This window comes from Chrysemys picta, chromosome 1 (genome assembly GCF_011386835.1).
Source record: "Chrysemys picta bellii isolate R12L10 chromosome 1, ASM1138683v2, whole genome shotgun sequence".
NCBI classification, from domain to species: Eukaryota; Metazoa; Chordata; order Testudines; family Emydidae; genus Chrysemys; species Chrysemys picta.
Window position 1 is genome coordinate 219,280,538 of NC_088791.1, and position 19,857 is coordinate 219,300,394.

The window sequence follows — 19,857 nt, forward strand, 5'->3', positions numbered from 1 at the left end:
TAAAATGCCACCCGTTTCTAACAAACACACAGACATAAGGTAGAGGAGAGATGGGACAGAGAAGGTGAGGGAAATATGGCTTTTGTTGATGTCTTTGGAACACTGGAAGGCTGGTGAGTCACGAATGGATGCTTTGGCTGGCAGGCCGAACAGGGTACCTGTTGCTTGGACCGTGGTTCACATTCTGGTCAGGGACATAATCTGGTTGGGTCTTTTCTCCTTAAACAGGACAGGATCGTGGTCATCTCGTCCCACTGTACTGATGCAATGCAGTTGATTTCAGGATTTGATGAAAAAATGAAGACTAAGAGATAGGATAGGAGGAAGGGGGAAAGCAACACAAGAGGAATGGAACAGAACAGGATCTTATGTGCCTTTGCAATGCTGGCAATTAAGTATTCCCACTGATGGGCTGAGGCCTGGATGTCATGATATGATTTCCAGGACTCACAAGTGAAAAACAAAGTTATTTGAACACTAGCAAGGCCTAGTGGCCTTCCTCTCAGGAAGGAAGTCTGGTCGCTCCTTCTATCATGGGGTCAGAGAAGATGAGAGCAGACGAGACCAACTGGGATACAAGGTGGAAAAGGAGATGAATTTTTTTTCAAAGTCTTTTTTTAAGAAACCCCCCAAAGAGAAAAGGGAGCAGCATAGTTCAGCCCCTTGTATTTTGTCCGCCAATTAGGCCAAATATCCGCCACACCAATTTTAGCTCATTAATTTCAGACTACACCTCTTCTGTTTTTACAAAGCATCATTTCAATAGTCCTTGAGTGATATCAGTCGCCTCTTTTTGTTTGGACTAGTCTAGTTGCTCTGCCTGGTCTTCTTGCATTTATTCAGAACATTTATCATAAAAAAACCTGTTTACCATGGTTAATTTTCAAACTGGAAAAAAGTTATAGATTATTGTGACATTTTCACTCACTTCTTACATTTGAATTTCCAGTCAGGGTTAAATGTTTAGGTCCAATAATCCCATGCACAGTAGTTCCATGCACAGATCAATAGCAGTTTAGGAGCCTAGTTTATTTAGCTTTTTGTTATGTCTGTATTTGGAAGGTAAGGGAGATGCCAACAGTGATGACTACTACAAACAGCAGCTGTTATGTGGAAAGGTCAGTATATTTTTTTCTCAAGAACTAGTAATGGAAATGCCTCTAATTTTTTCTTCCCCTATCCACAGGCGAGCAATAGTGGGTGTGGTTGAACCACTGCCTCATGATGAAACGTACTGTGACCCTGCTGCTCTGTTCCATGTGGCCAATGATTACTCTTTCATAAGGTATCCTTATCACCATCATTTAACTCCTAGATGACAAGCAACTGTGTGCTAAATACTTCATTTAGAGTGTTACGGCCAAATTCTTCTTTTGGTTAGGCCCTGGCCTAAGGCCTCCTGAAGTCAATGGGAATCTTTCCACTTACTTCAATGGGCTTTGGATCAGACCTGCAGACTAGTTACATTTGTAGGGCCGGATTCTCACACGATGCAATGTGACTGGAGATGCCCAGTAGCAATTCCTTGCTGTGCAGAGGAGCTTTCTGCACAGCAGTGTAATGTTGGTGGAGATGGCTCTGTTGTTTCTGGTGCCAGCTGCCTCTCCGACCCTCACCATAAGGGGAAGGAGGGAGCACCTTGGAAGTTCTTCACTGGAGTCAGGTTCCTAAAGAACCAGTGGAACAGGCCCCTGAAGGATCAATAGCTAGTGCCAGTGACATACATTGGGGATGTCCCTGACTCAGAGAGCTGCAGTTGGCTCCCTGGGGCTCCTCCATCCAGTCGATCTCAGCTGGAGTGGAGAATCAGAGTCTCTGTAACCCCACTTACTCCAGCTAGGGCCCATTGTAACGGAGAGCACATCTCGGCTCTTATGCTGTGTTTGATTTTGGCATTTGAACATTATCAGGATGTTAGGCCCAGCCTGTCATTAGTATTTTGTCTTTCTCTCCAAAGTGCCCAGTGTCACTAGCAGGAGCGGTAATCTAAATTGCGGCCCATTCCAAAGGGCAAGGCTATTTGCTGCTCCAGTGTGAGATGGGTAACACAAAGTATGGCTTTTGTTCTTTTTTTCTTTTCTTTTAGATATTACACAAGGACCATTTATCAGTTCCAGTTTCAGGAGGCACTTTGCAAGGCTGCTAACCATACAGGTCCTCTTTACACATGTGACATTACTAATTCCACGGCAGCTGGTCACAAACTGCGGTAACAAAGCACACAATTTGTTATATAAAAGGAGACTGAATATGACTGGGCCAAATTCATCCTGGCTGTAAAGCCACTTAAGTTATTGAAGCCAATGGGGTTACACCAGAGATAAACTTGGCTCTACATTAAAGTCTGTTTCCTCACCTAATTCCACTGGAGTTATGCAGATTTATACCAGCTGAGGATCTGACCCATAGGGGTTTAGTCTCCTATCAATGAGAAGGGAATTTATTTGCATTAATATGAGTGCGTACATATAATCTGTGCACAGATGGAACCTAGCAATAATTTTTGATCCTTCCATACCCAGGGACATGCTTGTCTTAGGGAGATCACAGCCCTGGACCCAGGCACTGGAAAGTATAACAGGAGAAAAAAAGATGAATGCAACACCCTTGCTCCACTACTTTGAACCCTTACATCAGTGGCTGATAAAGAACAATAGTGGCAGATCTGTTGGTTGGAACACATTCTGGACTCCATGTATGTAATGGTTTTATATGCAATTCAGAATGCTTGACAATACAACTTCTCCTTAACCCATGCCCCCTTTCTCTTTCCGCAGTTGTTGAATCTGGCAGTTGGGAGAGGCAACAGGCAAATTCTATGGCCCTGGGACCCAGCAGTAAGAGTTGTTCATGCAAAAGTGCATTGACTTCATCACTCCCAAAGCTGGAGAGTCAGCATACTCAGGGACCATGGTGGCCATCAACCACCTGTCACAGCTTCACCTGATTCCTAGAAACTGAACACTTGACCCTGATAATGAATTATTGACAAAGGGCACTTCAAAAAGCTTTTTTACACTGGCAGTGCTAAAAACTCAGGACGGATAAACAGAATGAAGGGAGAATAGTGGTTTGGGTTTGTAGGTACTGATCAGTTTCAGCTCTTCAGTTATAACCATTGCTTGAGACTACTGAGCATGCTTCACATCTGCCGGGCTGGTGAGAACTCATCTAGACTTTCGGTCATCAGAGCTGGAACAGCGATCAGGCTCCGGGTGGGCAAGCCAGTTTGGAATGTTAAATGTCATCTCTCCCTGGCTCTCCATTGCTGGCCATATCCAAAAGGGTGCCCCAAAAGTGGGAGGAGGAGTAAAATGCTTTATTCAGCCCAGCATCACTACATCAAATGCTGAAGCACACGTGAGACACACACCTGTAGCCACAGCCAGGATGGGAGAATGCAGCATATCCTAGTGGCTGAGAACAATGTTGTGCCTGATACCCTTATTAGCCCGAGGAGGGTAAAAACTATCAGTAAAACAAAATCACCTCATCGTCCCACTTGCTATGCAGTAGCTTTATGGAAAAGACTTTGCAGTTCTGATGCAATGCTTCTTTTCTTTTTAAATCAGATTCTAGCAATGCAATCAAAGTGAGGATCAGTCTGAAATCAGCACTTGGGAACAATGCAGTGAGTAAATCCAGATCAGTGTATTCATTCTGTTACTATGTCATGCTTTGTTTAACAAATCATAGATCAACATGGAAATATCTAGCTGAATTCTATACAGGAGGTATTGCATGCTCTCTGTTACAAACAATATGATTGCTCTTTCTAGTAATTTGATTGCATATTTGATGTCATTTTTCCAGGCCCTGATAAACCTTGCAAACCTCCTCACACCCTCCTCCCTGTCTATGCTCCAGCTCAGATGCCCAAATGTCCTTACTGTTATGTTTCTGGAGTGCAGTAGCTAGTAGGCAAAAAATGGTACTTCCCTCAACATCGTGCTGGAGGATTGGCTCACTGCTAACTCAGCCAATCTGCCAAGGTTGGGCATTTGGCTGCAAATTTGCTCCTTATTCTATTTTCCTTCTTCGTGTTACTCTCAGTGGAATAGTGCACAGACCCTTCCTTCCTGTGAAAGGTTGTCATTGCCGTCAAACATGAGCATTTTTCCAAGTAAAATTGGGTCATCAGGCAGGTGCTTATTGCTTAGGTAGCCAAACACTCAAATTTGAAATTCAGATGAAATTCAGGAACCTATTGGTTAGGAAGGTTACACAAATGTGTTCTTATTTCTCACACAAACCCACACGCTTTCAGTTCTGTCACTCTCTTACATGCAAGCCCTAGTAAACTTTTTTTTGCTTCCTGTCCCCCTGAGTTGAGTTAGATGTCATTCAGTGGTGATAGAAACACTACTAAAAGGCTCCATATTACAACACATTTATTAGCCATTATAGTTAATGGTTAACTTAACACCATTTTATGCCTGGTTTTTGTCATCATGCTCTTGGATTGTGCAACTGAGTGGCTGTAAAACAATTTCATTTACAGTACTTAATTTGAATGACTGTAAGATATGGTCCCAAGCTGCAAAACAAGTACAAAAACATTGTCCACTAAATACATTTCTGCCCTGACACTCCTTCTACACAAGTAAATGATTCTGAAACCTTGTAGTTCAGCAAGGGATCTTGGTAACACGTGTTAACTAGTGTGTAGGCATGTTGGGAAGATTCCTACATAGGACTTGCCGCAGCTCATAATGGGACACATTCAGCTGCTTTGTACTGCCCAGACATTGCAAAGCAGCCCAAATTCCAGTTTAACTGGTTGGCTATGCTGGGTTAGGGTGACCAGATGTCCTGATTTTATAGCGACAGTCCCGATATTTGGGGATTTTTCTTATATAGGTGCCTATTACCCCCCACCCTCTGTCCCGATTTTTCATACTTGCTGTCTGGTCACCCTATGCTGGGTTTACCACTTTTTTGCATCACAAAATAGCTAGAGAGTGTGCAAGTGAATCTGGCCTAATAAGGGCTGATTTGCAGCAGTCAAGAACATTAGTCTAAACATATGGAGATATATGTATCTTATAGAGCTGGAAGGGACCTTGAAAAGTCATTGAGTCCAATCCCCCTGCCTTCACAGCAGGACCAAGTATTGTCCCTGACAGATTTTTGCCCCAGATCCCTAAGTGGCCCCCTCAAGGATTGAGCTCACAACTGTAGGTTTAGCAGGCCAATGCTCAAACCACTGAGCTATCCCTCCCCCTGTTGTATCTTACAGGTGCTTAGAAGTGGGGCTAAGTACACAGCAAACTGCCTGTATTAGACCATCTCATGGTCACAGCTGTCAGAGAAGGCATCCTGTATCAAGTCAGGGACTGACTGTGCAATGGAGACAGTGTAATGTGAGCCTGGGAGTGACTATGGGCCTAATCCTGTGCCCATCAAAGTCAGTGACATCCCTGCTTTATGTCACTGAGCACAGCTTCAGGTCCCATGCTAATGCCTGGGTTAAGCCTCTAGCCATCTCCCTTGTGTACTACATGGTCCAATCCCGCAGCCAGTGTAATTTAGTGTAGCTCTGTTGAAGTCAGTGGAGCTACACTGACTTACCCTAGCCGAGGGTCTGGCTCAATAGTTCTAGAAGCCTGAACAGCCTTAGCTAGCTGTTGTACAGTGTAAAAGCTCTGCTTCTTCTCTCCTGACAAGCCTGACTTCTGAATCCTTTCTAAATATGACAGCAGCTATATTGTATTACACCTGACACACTGGTGCTGGTAAAAGTCCAGGAAAGATTGAGGCATTGCCTTCCAGTTATGGAAATGCTACAAAGTTAATTGAGGCACAGTGGATTTTGTGAAAAAAGTAAATTGAGAACTTCATTGTCTGTTTACTACAGCTTATGTTAAAGAAGCAGCGTGTTTGGAACAGCACATATAACTTAAATCTATTGCACTAAGCATCTGTTTAGAATGTACTGACGTCTCAGGTGACATTGATCAGGTAGAGACACTTGTAGCTTTGCTCTGGCTGTGACTTTACTTTACTAGAGTGTCTGAGAGAGAAAAAAATATATTTAAAAGACTGCCAGGACCAGTCCTTTTGAACTCAATTAATGTCTGCCAACTGTAGACAAAATAATTCATAAACCATTTAATATGAGGATCTGGCTCTTCTTTTTTAAAAATCGACTCCTTTTTAAATGTTAACCAGAACCACTCTGTCAGCATCTTCTGTCTGATCACACCATAAAAAGCTGAAACACAAACTGCTAGGTCAGCAGCTTGTAGACAACTAAGTGTATTTTAAAATGGAAATTTCTTCTAAAGTTAGAGGCCAAACTTACATTTTCTCTTAAATAGCACATGAGATCTTTGGTTGAATACTTTTCTGAATGAAAACATCATAAAATAGATTTTATAAAAACAAGATAGATAATTAAAAAGCTAAAGGAACTGCTAAATAGAACTGGTCAGGAAACAGATTTTTCCATACTGTGAAAATTTTTAAGATTTCCTAAACATTCATCCTGAAAACCAAAATTTTGATTTTTTTTGCAAAATAAAATTTGCAAAATAATTTATTTTCAGTCAATCAAAATGTTTTGTTTGGATCAATCTGAAATGTGGTGGTTTTGATTCTGGCCCCCCCCCTTTTTTAATTTTTATATAAATAAAGTAAATTTCAAAACAAAAAGTCATTTTGAATTACAAATTAAACCTTTTTGTTCTGAAAATGTCAAAACAGGACATTTTTTCCATTTTCAATTTTTTAAAAATTTCTAAATGAAATGCTGAAATTTATACAATATCATGCAAATAAATCAGTTTAGTTGAAACAGCATTTTGCAATGGAAAACTATTTCAACAAAAAATTTTCCAACCAGCTCTACTGTCAAATATGAAAAGCAGTGGTTGTGGAATCAAACTCTGTTAATACACGGGGTTCTTTTAGGGGGTGGAAAATAGATATTGTAGAGTGTAAAGGGGCAAAGGATGAAAGGAAAATAAGAAAAAAGCAAACAGAATGGCATGATGGATTGTGGTGGTAGCTACAGGAGAAAACAATGCTAACTCCTATGAATGCTTAAGTAAAGGCACTGATGTGTGTAGTATCAGCTAAATAATGAATGTACAATTTGCCAGTTCAGCGATAACCCATACAGCTGTATTTTTCATTAATGCTAAGGGCCAGATCCAGGGGTACTATCTTTGCATGCTCAGCACACCTCAGAAGAAGGTGTTTGTGGGCAATAGTGGCTTGAAGCCACCTTTATTGTCCCGTAAGGCCTGATCTGTAACTCGCTGAAGTCAATGCAAAGACATCATTGGCTTCAACGGACTTTGGATCAGAACATTGTCCCTCTGACTGCTGAGCACTGAGCCTTTCCCTGGAAGTAATGTAGATTCAAGTCAATGGAGCTGTGCTACACTATACTTGCAGAGGAACTGGTCTACTGACTGTGTCTGAGTTTAGAAACAGCATTTCCTTCTGTTCTAGCTGAATCCACCATTCACTTCCATGGAGCTAGGCTGACATATACCAGCCCAATGTGTCCTCTTTTTATGAAATTCACTGCAGCAGGAAATCAGAGAGTTAAAAAATGTAGCTGTATTTTTTTAATTGCTATTATATAAGGGGTATCTAGAGTTTTATACCATGCCCATGAGCCTCATATCAGGGCTGGATAATATTATCAATAATAACATTTATGGGCATGCATGCTAAGATATAAGTGTAATCAAAGCTCTGGCTTCAAGTTATAAACTGATTGCTACAGAGGTCAAAAATGAACTTTCCTTCCACGTACACCATTGCACAATTGCGTAGGATACATTCTCAGTTATTGCTGGGTTTTTCCACCTGCACAGGCAGGGGCACCTGCCAGAGATGAGCTATTTAATTTGATGCACCACTCTCCGTTTCTGTGTTCCATTGGGGTTAATATCTGATTTATCATGTAGTTTGCTATGAAATACCACATATGCTCTGCTGTTTTTGAATCACTTGTCTGGTTTGGGGCACAAAAGTCAATACATACCTTATGCAGAAACATTGCTACAAAGAATTCTTAACAAGAAAAATACAAAGACAAAAACAACTGGGTCTCCTACTAAATGACCTGTTTATGTATAAAATTATATGATAGAAACCAGTGTCTAAATCATAATGTCCTTTCCCAGACAAAACCCCCAATAACTCCCGTGGAAATACTCCTGGGCTAGGATTTGGCCTCTCGTTATTTTAAGCAAAAAAAAATCTTTTCAGCTATTCTGAACCCTTGTGTTGAAATGGGATAGATATTCCTGGTGCTATTTGTGGGATTCAGTCGGGACACAAAATAGCCTTAGATGATAAATAACCTAAAATGACAGAACTTCAGATAGATGACAACACATGAAACGATGGTCAGGTTCAGAGGAACAGCATCAGCTGTGGACTAGATATGGGACTGGAATCCAGAAACCCCTGCATTCTAGGCTTGGCTCAGAAATTGACTCACTCACAATATGTGTATACGGAGATGAAAATCCCGTGGCACCAACTCTCAGAGCCTGGGTCAGCTGACTCACACTTGCAGGGCTCAGGCTGCGGGGCTAAAAGTTGCAGTGTAAACATTCAGGCTTGGGCTGGAGTCTCGGCTCTGATACACTCCCCGTCACAGGGTCTCAGGGCCCTGGCTCCAACCCAAGTCTGAACATCTTCATTGCAGTTTTATAGCCCCACAGTTTGAGCCCCGTGAGCACGAGTCAGCTGACCTGGCCCAGCTGTGGCCATGCCACGGGTCTTTTGTTGCAGTGTAGATGTACCCTCAGTGAGCTTCTTCACGACACTCCATTTATGTATGTATCATTTTCCCCATTTGTAAAATGGGGAATCAATCACTTATCTATCTTGAAGGGAGTTATGAAGATTAATCAGATATTTGTAAGTCACTTTGGGTATGTAAATTACCTTTGTAAGTAAGTAAGTGGTGAGCCAAGACTTCCATTGTTCTGTTCGTTTTGTTACCTCGTTCTCCCGCAATGTTTGTCCACCTGTCATGTGCTGCCTGGTAAAATGTCTGTGAGTTCTATGGGGTAGGGAATGTCTTCTTTGTTACCTTCTGTACAGCTCCTAGCTCAATGGAGCCCTGAGCCATGACTGGAGCTTGATTCAAGTCAACACATTTTGAAATGAAAAGTTGTTTTGAAATATTAAAATGAAAGAATTTTTTTTTGGCAGGGGTGTGTATGCTTTCCAACCAAAACAATTCGGCAGGTTCAGCACAAAGTTACAAAATGTTTTGGTCAACCTGAATCTGCATTTTCTGGCAAAAAAAAAATTGCCTAGCTCTAATTATAATTACTACTGCTGAAGCAGTATTTTAAAAGTAATTGCTTAATGCACGGTAATTTTCAGTATAATTATAATCTCTATTGAAGGTCTGTTTTTTATATTGTAGTACACATGGGATGAAACTGAATTATATTTGTTCCAGTCCTCGATTGCCTATGCCATGAGAAAGTATTTCTCAGAGGTCAAGAAACAGACTGTCTCATTCCAGTAAGTTATTTTGTTTGACTATGCATGCTGTGAGCATACAGTACTGCTTTTGGTTCAGCAGGGATATGTACTGGTGGACTTAATTGTGATTTCTGTGTAAAGTAGCTGGAGGAGGTCTGGTGGTTTCATACTAAAGGACATGAGGGCATTGGCTGGTCATAATAGGGGAGCCACTTGCTTTGCCACATGCTGTTTAATCTTCAGAACTTTTGATAGAAAGAAAAACATCACCTGTGCAATAGTTAGATGATCTTTTATTTTTGGATGAGGTAGGAGACTGTAGTTTACCACTTACCAATGGTGAGATTTGATCATGAGAACAGCTGCCCAAATGCTAACACGGGAATATGGCTATGATAGCCAAAGAACAGAACAACAGAGATACCTTCCCTAGAGGAGAAACATTCCATTAAAAATAAAAAATGAAATTATATAAAATTCTAGGCAATAATACTCGTATCATATACATGATGCTGAATAGTGAAGGGATTTTGGACCCACAAAACATGGGTTAATTGATCTGAATGAGTTGAAAAGTCACCCACAATAAATAAATGCTACCCTAATCTAATTGCATTTTAAAATAAACAGTCCTTTACTAACATAGGCTATGAACAGAAATAGATATTTGTAGAAACAAAGCATTATTCTTGCTAAGTCTCTTTGAATGATTTTTAGATAGCCTCAGAAAATCATCCAAAGAGACCTATCTGCCTAATATTTTTGATCACATTTATAGCACATCAACCACCATTATGTCTCAGCTAAATTCTCAGCAGGGCCTAGGTGCAACCAAATGCTAGTTTTTATTCTCTAGTTCAAAGTGCAAGAAGCTGAGCTGAATTTCTTGGCCAGGTGCTTTAAGGCAGGGGATCTCAACCTTTTTCTTTGTGAGGCCCCCCCTAACATGCCATAAAAACTCAACAGCTCACCTGTGCCCCAACAGGTAGTTTTTCTGCATATAAAAGCCAGGGCCGACATTAGGGGATAGCAAACAGGGCAATTGCCCAGGGCCACAAACCACAGGGTGTCCCGCAAAGCTAAGCTGCTCAGGCTTCACCTTCAGGCTCGGGTAGTGGGGCTGGACTTTGGCTTTTTGCCCTGAGCCCCAGTGAGTCTAATGCCGGCCCTGTTTGGTGGCCACCCAGGGGGCCTCGGACCCCTGGTCGAGAACTGCTGCTTTAAGGGATTATGCCAGTGGGTGCCTCAATCCTGGGGCAACTCATCTGTATCTAGAATTACTTAGTAAAACTGAAAGCTCAAGTGTTGACAAAAATACCTCTTTCAAGCAATGGACCCTTAAGTTGTGCTGCTAGGTGTGGTTTGTAGGTATAGTGATGCAAGATTTTCATTCATGTGATTTTTATTTGGGGGTATCTCTTTAATCATGAAACAATTTTTTTTATATTTCCCATCAGGAGCACAGATATCCACATAGGGGCTGTAACACAAAGAATCTCCTTCTATTTTACTGTCAGTATGCCTGGTAATGTCTCTGACATCGTTCCCAAAACTGAGGTGGAAACAGCCATCAGGTGAAATTTTGCTCTTAGAGGAAATAACATGAAAGAGGGTTGGAGCCATATAAATACTCAAATGACTGAGGGAGGTGTTATAAGAAAGTGTGACCCAAAACTAAAATAAGGAAAAATTAGGATGAGAGAAATTGTCATATCAAAAAAGATAAATAGCCTGTCTAATCTGATGTTGTTTTCAAACCTGCCAATATAAGGCGACACAGAAAAGTCATAAATAGAACAGGAGTACTTGTGGCACCTTAGAGACTAACAAATTTATTAGAGCATAAGCTTTCGTGGGCTACAGCCCACTTCTTCGGATGCGTGAAACTCCTAGAATACATCGAGTTGTATTGTACTGTGCCATGGAGAAGGTACATTTCTCCAATCCCAGCTGGTGACTAGCTTATGCCCTGAACTTGAAGATAGATGGCCCATGTAATTTTAACCTAACTAGTGTAAATTCAGGTGCTATTTTTTAGCAGGACCTTCAGGATGCTATGTTAGAAAGAAAGCCAGGTATGGGAGACTGTACAGAAGAGATCAAGGATGGAGAAGTAGATTTGTGATACTACCACAGAGGCAATAAATTAAGCTGTGTGAACAATAAGGTGGTGGATGATATATATAGAGAAAAGAAGAGTGGACAAAGGACAAATCCCTGAGGGACTGGCTGGGGAGAATTAAAAACCAAAGGAGGTGCTGATGAGCAGTTAGAGAGATTGGAAAACTAGGAGATAATATGGCCAAAGAAGTTATAGTTTCTTGCAAACTTTGTCAAAAGCAACAGAAAGATCAAGGAAGATCAAGATGCAGAAAAGTACCTTAGACATGGCCAGGAAAAGGCCCCCGGAGCTTTGGTGAGAGCATTTTTGGTGGAGTGAAGAAGGCAAAATGCAGACTGCAGGGGATCCAAGAGGGAAACAGAGAAGGGGAAGTCAAGGCTGTGGTTGTATGCTGGGCATCCAAGGAACTTAGAGGTAAAGGGAAGGAGAGAGAGAAGATGCAAGTAGACAGTGAGGTCAAAGAGTTTCTTGTCTTGTTTTGGTTTGGCTATTAGGATTTGGGATACTATTGTGTACAGTAACAAATCTGAATATGTCAGTTCTGGTTACTACAGAAATTCAGGCTTTCAGTTACTGTCTTTGTAGCAGAGCAAATCTGGCATGTCTTGTTGCTGTATGCCTGCGGTATCATGCCAGAAAGAAAAATAGTTTATCACTCCAGTACTGAAGTAGCATCTTTAAGCAAAGAGTTCAATGGAAGTTTAGAATACCTAGAGGATTATAAGGAATCCAAAAATATTTGATTTGTTTGTGTTTAATTTATTCATCTATTTGATTGTGCTCTTGATGGCAGAATGTCTCGGGGACGAATCAATGAGGCTTTCAAACTGGATGACAACACTCTGGAGTTTGAGGGTATTCTTCCAACACTGGCACCACCTTATGAACCACCTGTCCCTGTCTGGCTAATACTGTTTGGGTTGGTCCTGGGCGTAGTTGTGATTGGAGCCATTGTCTTGATCATCACTGGGCAGAGAGACCGAAGAAAGTAAGTACTATTTTAAATAATATATGCCAGCAGTGGGAGGCCTGGCAACTCAACATTATTGAAGCTGGTCCTGAAGATGGGTTTTCAGCAAGCCTAAATTGTTTATTTGGGTTCCAAGCCACCCTAATGCACCGGAGGAGCTGACCTATAATGTGCTTTGCATGTCTTTTTTTCATAAGAATTATTTGAACCATAGTTTTGATCTGAAACCAATACAACGAAGATTGGTTCATTGTTTTACAACTTATTTGTATCAATGGTACTTCTACCATATGATGTACCTCCTTGTGTTCCCATGAAAGTCAATAGGCCCAGTGTAATTCATTTTCGCAAAACAAGTCACAGGAAATACAGTATTTTTTTTACAATAGTCTCTCGTTAGAATCCAAAAGTACCTGATCAAAGAAGAGGCTCAGCTTCCTATATATTAACAGATTCTTTTTGCTCACAGGAGAAGGAAAGCAGGCACAAGTGAATTACTACAAACCAACCCCGTCAACCCTGAACCTGAGGATGGAGAAGTCAATCCGGCTTTCATACAACATGAAGATCACCAAACATCATTTTAGAAAATAATGCAAATTCTCTATTTAAGTTTTTGTTTTCATTTTAGCTTTAACAACAATGCATTGGAAAGACCAAAATAATTCAGATGTCATTAAACATTATGGATTCTGATATTTTCAAGCAGTTGCCCATGTACAGCCTAAGGCAAGTAAATGACTTGTTTGCCATCTCTGTGTTCAATCGGTGATGTACAAATACACAAGAGGTACATTGTGTGTAGCCCTTTCATGACATATATTTATCATATCACACTGCCACTCATGCTGCTATCCGTCAACCAACTATTTGCAATTTCTCTGTGTTTTCTCCATACTCTGTTGCCAAAGGTTTTTAACTTAGCTGTTTCTAGACCATGAGCAGATATATAAGAAGAACTGAAAAAGAAAGTGCTTCCTCCAGATGACGATGAAGCTGTCCAACAAGAAGAAGGAAAATCAGAACTTATCAGGAGAGTGAGCTGAAAAAAGACCTATTAGTCAGTGGACACACACTGAGCAGCTGAGGAACCTCAGCTTTGGAGGATGCAGTTTGAAATTACATGAGTTTTTGCACCTTCAAAGTACGTGACTCCATACTAAACCCAAACCAGAAACTGAAAGAAGAGAAACTGGAACTTGAACTTTGTTAAAATGTTGTGGCATATGTAATTTGCCGAGTTGGTTGGCCTGGTAAGTATGGTGTTGAGGCCAAACAGCGAATGTCCCCCCCAAAATAGCTTTTTGGGTTATGCTTCCAGCTGAAAAGGAAACCTATTGAATAACTGTGTTTTGGAATAAACTTCTCTAATATCAAATGACAGAACTTGAATTCTAATTTAAAATATTTCAGCATTTGGTTCCATTATTGGACACCTCACCAGTGGTAGCAGTTAGGTCATCACAATCTTATAAGCAGCATGTATTTGCATGTATTGGAAGTTGCTGTCCATAGCCTGGTTTCTGACTTACCTTATTTATTTTATTTAATAGTACATAGACATTAAGATCAAAGGGTCCATCCTGATCATCTAGTCTTACCTCCTGCCCATTGCATGGCACAGAACCTCACCAACCCACTCCTGTAATAGACCCTTAGCCTCTGGTTGAGTTACTGAAGTCTTCAAATCATGGTTTAAAGACTTAGTTATTGGATTTTTCAAATAATATTTCTGACCTTAGTATAGAACAGGATAAAATTGAGATCCCAGGAGCTCTCTGACTTATGGTTGTGAGGAAGGTGAACTGGGAACATCCTGGTGATTTAATTTTTGTATGAGGCAAGGGAAGCAGACTGTTCTTCAGGTTATTAATGTTTCCCATTGAACCATTCCAGATCTCCAGATTGTACAGAAAATAAAACATACTTTCTCCACTGCCACCAGTGGTTTAATTCCCACCTAAAATGGGCTATTCATCTATTTCTGTGGTTTTCAACCTTTTTTCATTTGTGGACCCCTAAAATGTTTTGAATGGAGATGCAGACCTCTTTGGAAATCTTAGGTTGAAAACCACTGACCTATTTCATATACAAATAAATCTGTAATAATCATTAACTAACTGAAAAACCCATATAAAACTTAGAGGTGTCAAATGATTAAAAAAATTAATCATCAGTTGTGTGGATTAAAAAAATCAATCATGATTAATCACATGATTAATCATGCTGTTAAACAATAATAGAAAACCATTTATTTAAATATATTTGGGTGTTTTCTACATTTTCAAATATTTTTATTTCAATTATAACACAGAATAGAAAGTGTACAGCGCTCACTTTATATTTATTTTTATTATAAATATTTGCATTGTAAAAAATAAAACAAATAGTATTTTTCAATTCATCTAATACAAGTACTGTAGTGCAATCTCTTTGCCATGAAAGTTGAACTTACAAATGTAGATTTATGTACAAAAAAAATAACTGATTTCAAAAATAAAACAATGTAAAACTTTAGAGCCTAGAAAGTCCACTCAGTCCTACTTCTTGTACAGCCAATTGCTCAGACAAAGAAGTTTGTTTACATTTGCAGGAGATAATGCTGCCTGCTTCTTGTCATCTGGAAATGAGAATAGACGTTCATATGGCACTATTATAGCCGACGTCACAAGATATTTACGTGACAGATATGCTAAAAATTCATATGTTCCTTTATGCTTCAACCACCATTCCAGAGGACATGCATCCATGCTGATGATGGGTTCTGCTAGATAACGATCCAAAGCAGTGCGGACCGACGCATGTTCATTTTCATTATCTGAGTCAAATGCCACCAGCAGAAGGTTGATTTTCCTTTTTGGTGGTTCGGGTTCTGTAGTTTCCACATCAGAGTGTTGTGCTTTTAAGACTCTTGAAAGCATGCTCCACACTTTGTCCCTCTTTTGGAAGGCGCTTCAGATTCTTAAACCTTGGGTCGAGTGCTGTAGCTATCTTTACAAATCTCGCATTGGCACCTTCTTTGCATTTTGTCAAATATGCAATGAAAGTGTTCTTAAAACAAACAACATGGGCTGGGTCATCATCCGAGACTGCTATAACATGAAATATATGGCAGAATGCGTGTAAAACAGCAGGAAACATACAATTCTCCCCCAAGGAGTTCAGTCATAAATTTAATTAATGCATTATTTTTTTAACAAGTGTCATCAGCATGTCCTCTGGAACGGTGGCTGAAACATGAAGAGGAATACGAATGTTTAGCATATCTGGCACGTAAATACCTTGCAATGTCAGCTACAAAAGTGCCATGCAAATGCCTGTTCTCGCTTTCTGGTGACATTGTAAATAAGAAGCGGGCAGCATTATCTCCCATAAATGTAAACAAACTTATTTCTCTTAGCGATTGGCTGAACAAGAAGTAGAACTGAGTGGACTTATAGGCTTTAAATTTTCACATTGTTTTGTTTTTTAATGCAGTAATGTAACAAAAAAATCTATATTTGTAAGTTGAACTTTCACAATAAAGAGATTTCACTTCAGTACTTCTATGATGTGAATTGAAAAATACTATTTCTTTTGTTTATCGTTTTTACAGTGCAAATATTTGTAATAAAAAATAAATATAAAGTGAGTATTCTGTGGTGTAACAGAAATCAATATATTTGAAAATGTAGAAAAACATCCAAAACTATTTAATAAATTTAAATTGCAATTCTATTGTTTTATAGTGCAATTAAAACTGTGATTAATCGCGATTAATTTGTTTGAGTTAATTGCATGAGTTAACGGCAATTAATTGCCAGCCCTAATACAAATACATTAATTTATTTCCTAACAATCTTATTTTTCTATGTAAGAAATGGCTGTAATTTTCATAGTGATGACGTGACCATAAATAGGACGGGAGTTGGGCCATGTGACTATGAATGAGAGGAGTGATGTTTCATGAGACACTCTTTCTATTATGATGATTATCAATGAGACTATTCATGTCCTGAAATTTAAGGATTTGCTCAAATTTGCAGGACTGAGACCTTACTGTTTAGATACAAACTTCAACTTAACCATATTTCTTAACCAGACTGCCTTAGCGCCCCCACTGCAACGCTGGTCGGGAGCTGCCCGAGGTAAGCCTGCGCCCCAACCCCGAGCCCAGTGAAAGTGAGTGAGGGTGGAGGAGGGCGTGAAATGGAAGGAGGGGGGATGGAGTGAGTGGGGGTGGGGCCTCAGGGAAGGGGCAGGGTAGGGGCAGGGCAAGAGTGTTCGGTTTTGTGCAATTAGAAAGTTGGCAACCCTATGTCCTACCAGGATGATATTAAATGGATGGTGGTGTGATGTATCTTTTTGCAGCTCTGTAAGAAAATCAAGCCAAATTTAGGAGAGAGCAGAGATGTGCTTAAAGTGGCTGTTTCCTGCCTCAGTTCCATATAAGTTAATGGGAATTTTCCATTGATGTGGACCAGGATTTGGCCCGTAATCTAGTACAGGTGTTCACAACTTTTTTCTTTCTGGGCACCCTCCCCCCCCCCAACATGCTATAAAAACGTCATGACCCACCTGTGCCACAAAACTGGTTTTCTGCATATGAAAGCCAGGGCTGGCGTTAGGGGGTAGCAAGCCCGGTAATTGCCTGGGGCCCCATACCACAGGGGGCACCGTAAAGCTAAGTTGCTCAGGCTTCAGGTTCACTCCGGGGTGGCAGGGTGCGGGTCCCTGGCTAAGTTCCCTCTACGTTGCATGGCCGCGTAGCTGCCTATTAAGCCCTGTGCCCTCCCTTGGCGCTGGCCCCAGTGTGGAGCTGCCGCGGCTGGGAGAGAGGTACTCCCCCTCCCCCCCGCTGGCCCCAGTGCAGAGTTGCCTGCCCCTGACTTGCTGCAGCTGGGGAAGAGGAGCCCCTCCCTTGGCCCAGCCTCACTGGAGCTGCCACAGCCAGGGAGATGCGCCTCTCCTCCAGCCCCGAGCTGTTAAGGTGACAGAGGGCGGAGGGGAGTCCTCTCTCCCCACTGTAGGCCCTGGGCAGACTGCACCCCAGACCCCTCATCCCTGGCCCAACCCCAGAGCCCGCACCCCAACACTCTGCCCCAGCCCTGAGCCCCCTCCTGCACCCCAAACCCCTCATCCCAAGCCCGCACCCCCCTGCTCTCCAATCCTCTGCCCCAGCCCTGAGCTTCCTCCCGCACCCTGAACCCCTCATCCCCACCCCAGAACCTTCACCCCTAGCCAGAGCCCTCACCCCTGCACCCAACCCTCTGCCCAGCCCTGAGCCCCCTCCCGCACCCTGAACTCCTCATCCCCAGACCCACCCCAGCGCCTCACCCCCCCCCCCACCCCAGACCCTCTTCCCCAGCCTTGAGCTCCCCCTCACTCCGAACCCTTTGGCCCCACCCCCACCACATGAATTTTCTTATGTGCACCAATATGAAGGTGATGTGTCACATATCACTTTCATATTGGTGTACATAACAAAATTCATTCCGCACATGGAGGTAAAAAATTAGAGGGAACACTGGTCCCCGAGCTTCAGCCCTGCGTGACAGGGCTTCGGCTTTCTGCCCTAGGCCCCAGTGAGTCTAATACCAGTCCTGCTTGGTGGCCCACCTGAAACCTGCTTGTGGCCCCCCAGACACCTGGTTGAGAACTGCTGATCTAGTAGACTTTGACTTGTTCTAATAATGAAATCATAGAACAGCGAGTATTTTTTCTATTTTATTAATGTTTCAGTGAAACAGCGTACATGACTCAATTAAAACGCTGCCTCAGGTTAGATGTCATTAATGCAGCTGACGCTCGCATACACACACTAGTCATTAATTTCATATAATTTGTGCATCTTGCACAATATTTAATAGTGGACTCTGTCATCTACTTTTGCTAGGGTCTGAATTCTCCTTTTGACAACTGTGTGTGTGTTTTGCATCTTCCCACCTCCTGTGTAAGTTGTTTTATTTTTCACTTGGACCAACAAACACATTTTATGTAAACAGGAAAACAACTAAGCTTGCAGTGTTCCCTTCATGCTAGAATGTCACAGAATGCCATGTAATAATCCAATCGACAATGCTAAATAAGAGATGTGGGCTAAAAATAACACAGTCTCAGCATCTATTCATAAATTGCAGTTAAGACAAATGTATTCACTTTAGATTTAAAGTCCCAAATGTCTCATCTAGATGTAGGAAGTCTCATTACATATGGGTTCAGGAACAGTCGCTCACCACAAAATTCTGGTAACCTTGTGCATTGAGATGTGTGATGTTTGCATTTAGCTGTGAATTTACAACATAATGATAGAAAGTCACCGGATTCTGATACAGACATTAGCCAAATCAACTTTGCAACGCTCCACTTTGGTTTGTCAGACTCAAACAAACAATGCTGCCTCACACATGATCAAGTTCAGAGAGAAGCGGCTACTATGTTTATATCCATAAAACTTGATGCTAACGAGAGAAAGACCAACATCAAACGTAGGCCAAGGACATATGGAAAACATTCACGAATGTACATGTACTAGGCTTCAAAACTAATCAAGCAATTTTATAAAGCAATCTAAAATATAACTGAAAACAAGGGAAAGGCCTATAATGAAAGATCAGTTAAAATCAACTATTTTCATCCATCTTAAGCAACATTTCCCTTACACTTCCCATTCTGTATTGGACATTATGGAGAAAAGGGGGAAAAACCTGTTAGAAATGCTATGCAGACATTACTGGCCAGTTCCTAATACGTCAGACAGGAATTTTTGTAAGTGAACATAATTTCCTCTAATGTGCCTGTTTACCACTGTACTCCAGGTGCCAAAGCATCCTCTGCATTAGTATTTCAGCCTGACTTTTAAAAATAAACAGTTCTGCTATGCATGTTCTTTCTACTCCTTTAAAAATAACAGAAACTTGGCAAGACAAACACTGGAGCAGTCGAATACATAAAGTTCAATATACTCTTCCCCCTGTAGAGCCAAAACAATTACTGTTACCATTACTATGAATCAAACGCTATTCACAATTTTTCAACATGTACTTAGAAGAAAATAAGCCAAAATTTGCAAATCTGGGTGCCTAAGGTTAGGCTCCTAAATCTATATTTAAGCACTTGCATAGAAGTAGCTAAATGTTCAGAGGTGCTAAGCAGTGCCAGCTGCCATTGAAGTCAGTGGGAGCTACAGTTGATGAGCACCTTTGAAAATTAGGGCCCTTCTAGTTAAGTGTCCAAATATGGATTTAGGAGTCAAATTTCAAGCACTCAAGTGTGAAATTTTTGGTCATGCCATTATATTAATAACATTTCAGATGGTGAT

General features: G+C 41.1%; 1 protein-coding gene across 2 annotated transcripts in view; it reads left to right on the top strand.

Annotated features, from left to right (window-relative positions):
* Window positions 1-13,935, top strand: part of ACE2 (angiotensin converting enzyme 2) — a 37,744-nt gene extending 23,809 nt beyond the window's left edge. Inside the window, exons 11-19 of one of the 2 annotated variants that reach the window (XM_024108749.3) lie at window positions 1,187-1,285; window positions 2,087-2,209; window positions 2,523-2,695; window positions 2,778-2,837; window positions 3,573-3,631; window positions 9,404-9,504; window positions 10,923-11,039; window positions 12,381-12,575; window positions 13,027-13,935. In XM_024108749.3, the coding sequence (XP_023964517.2) occupies window positions 1,187-1,285; window positions 2,087-2,209; window positions 2,523-2,695; window positions 2,778-2,837; window positions 3,573-3,631; window positions 9,404-9,504; window positions 10,923-11,039; window positions 12,381-12,575; window positions 13,027-13,144 (1,045 nt within the window). In that variant the 3' untranslated portion in view covers window positions 13,145-13,935. The remainder of the gene's footprint in view (window positions 1-1,186; window positions 1,286-2,086; window positions 2,210-2,522; window positions 2,696-2,777; window positions 2,838-3,572; window positions 3,632-9,403; window positions 9,505-10,922; window positions 11,040-12,380; window positions 12,576-13,026) is intronic. The other variant, XM_005287788.4, reaches the window with a different exon arrangement.
* Window positions 13,936-19,857: the final 5,922 nt, after the last annotated feature.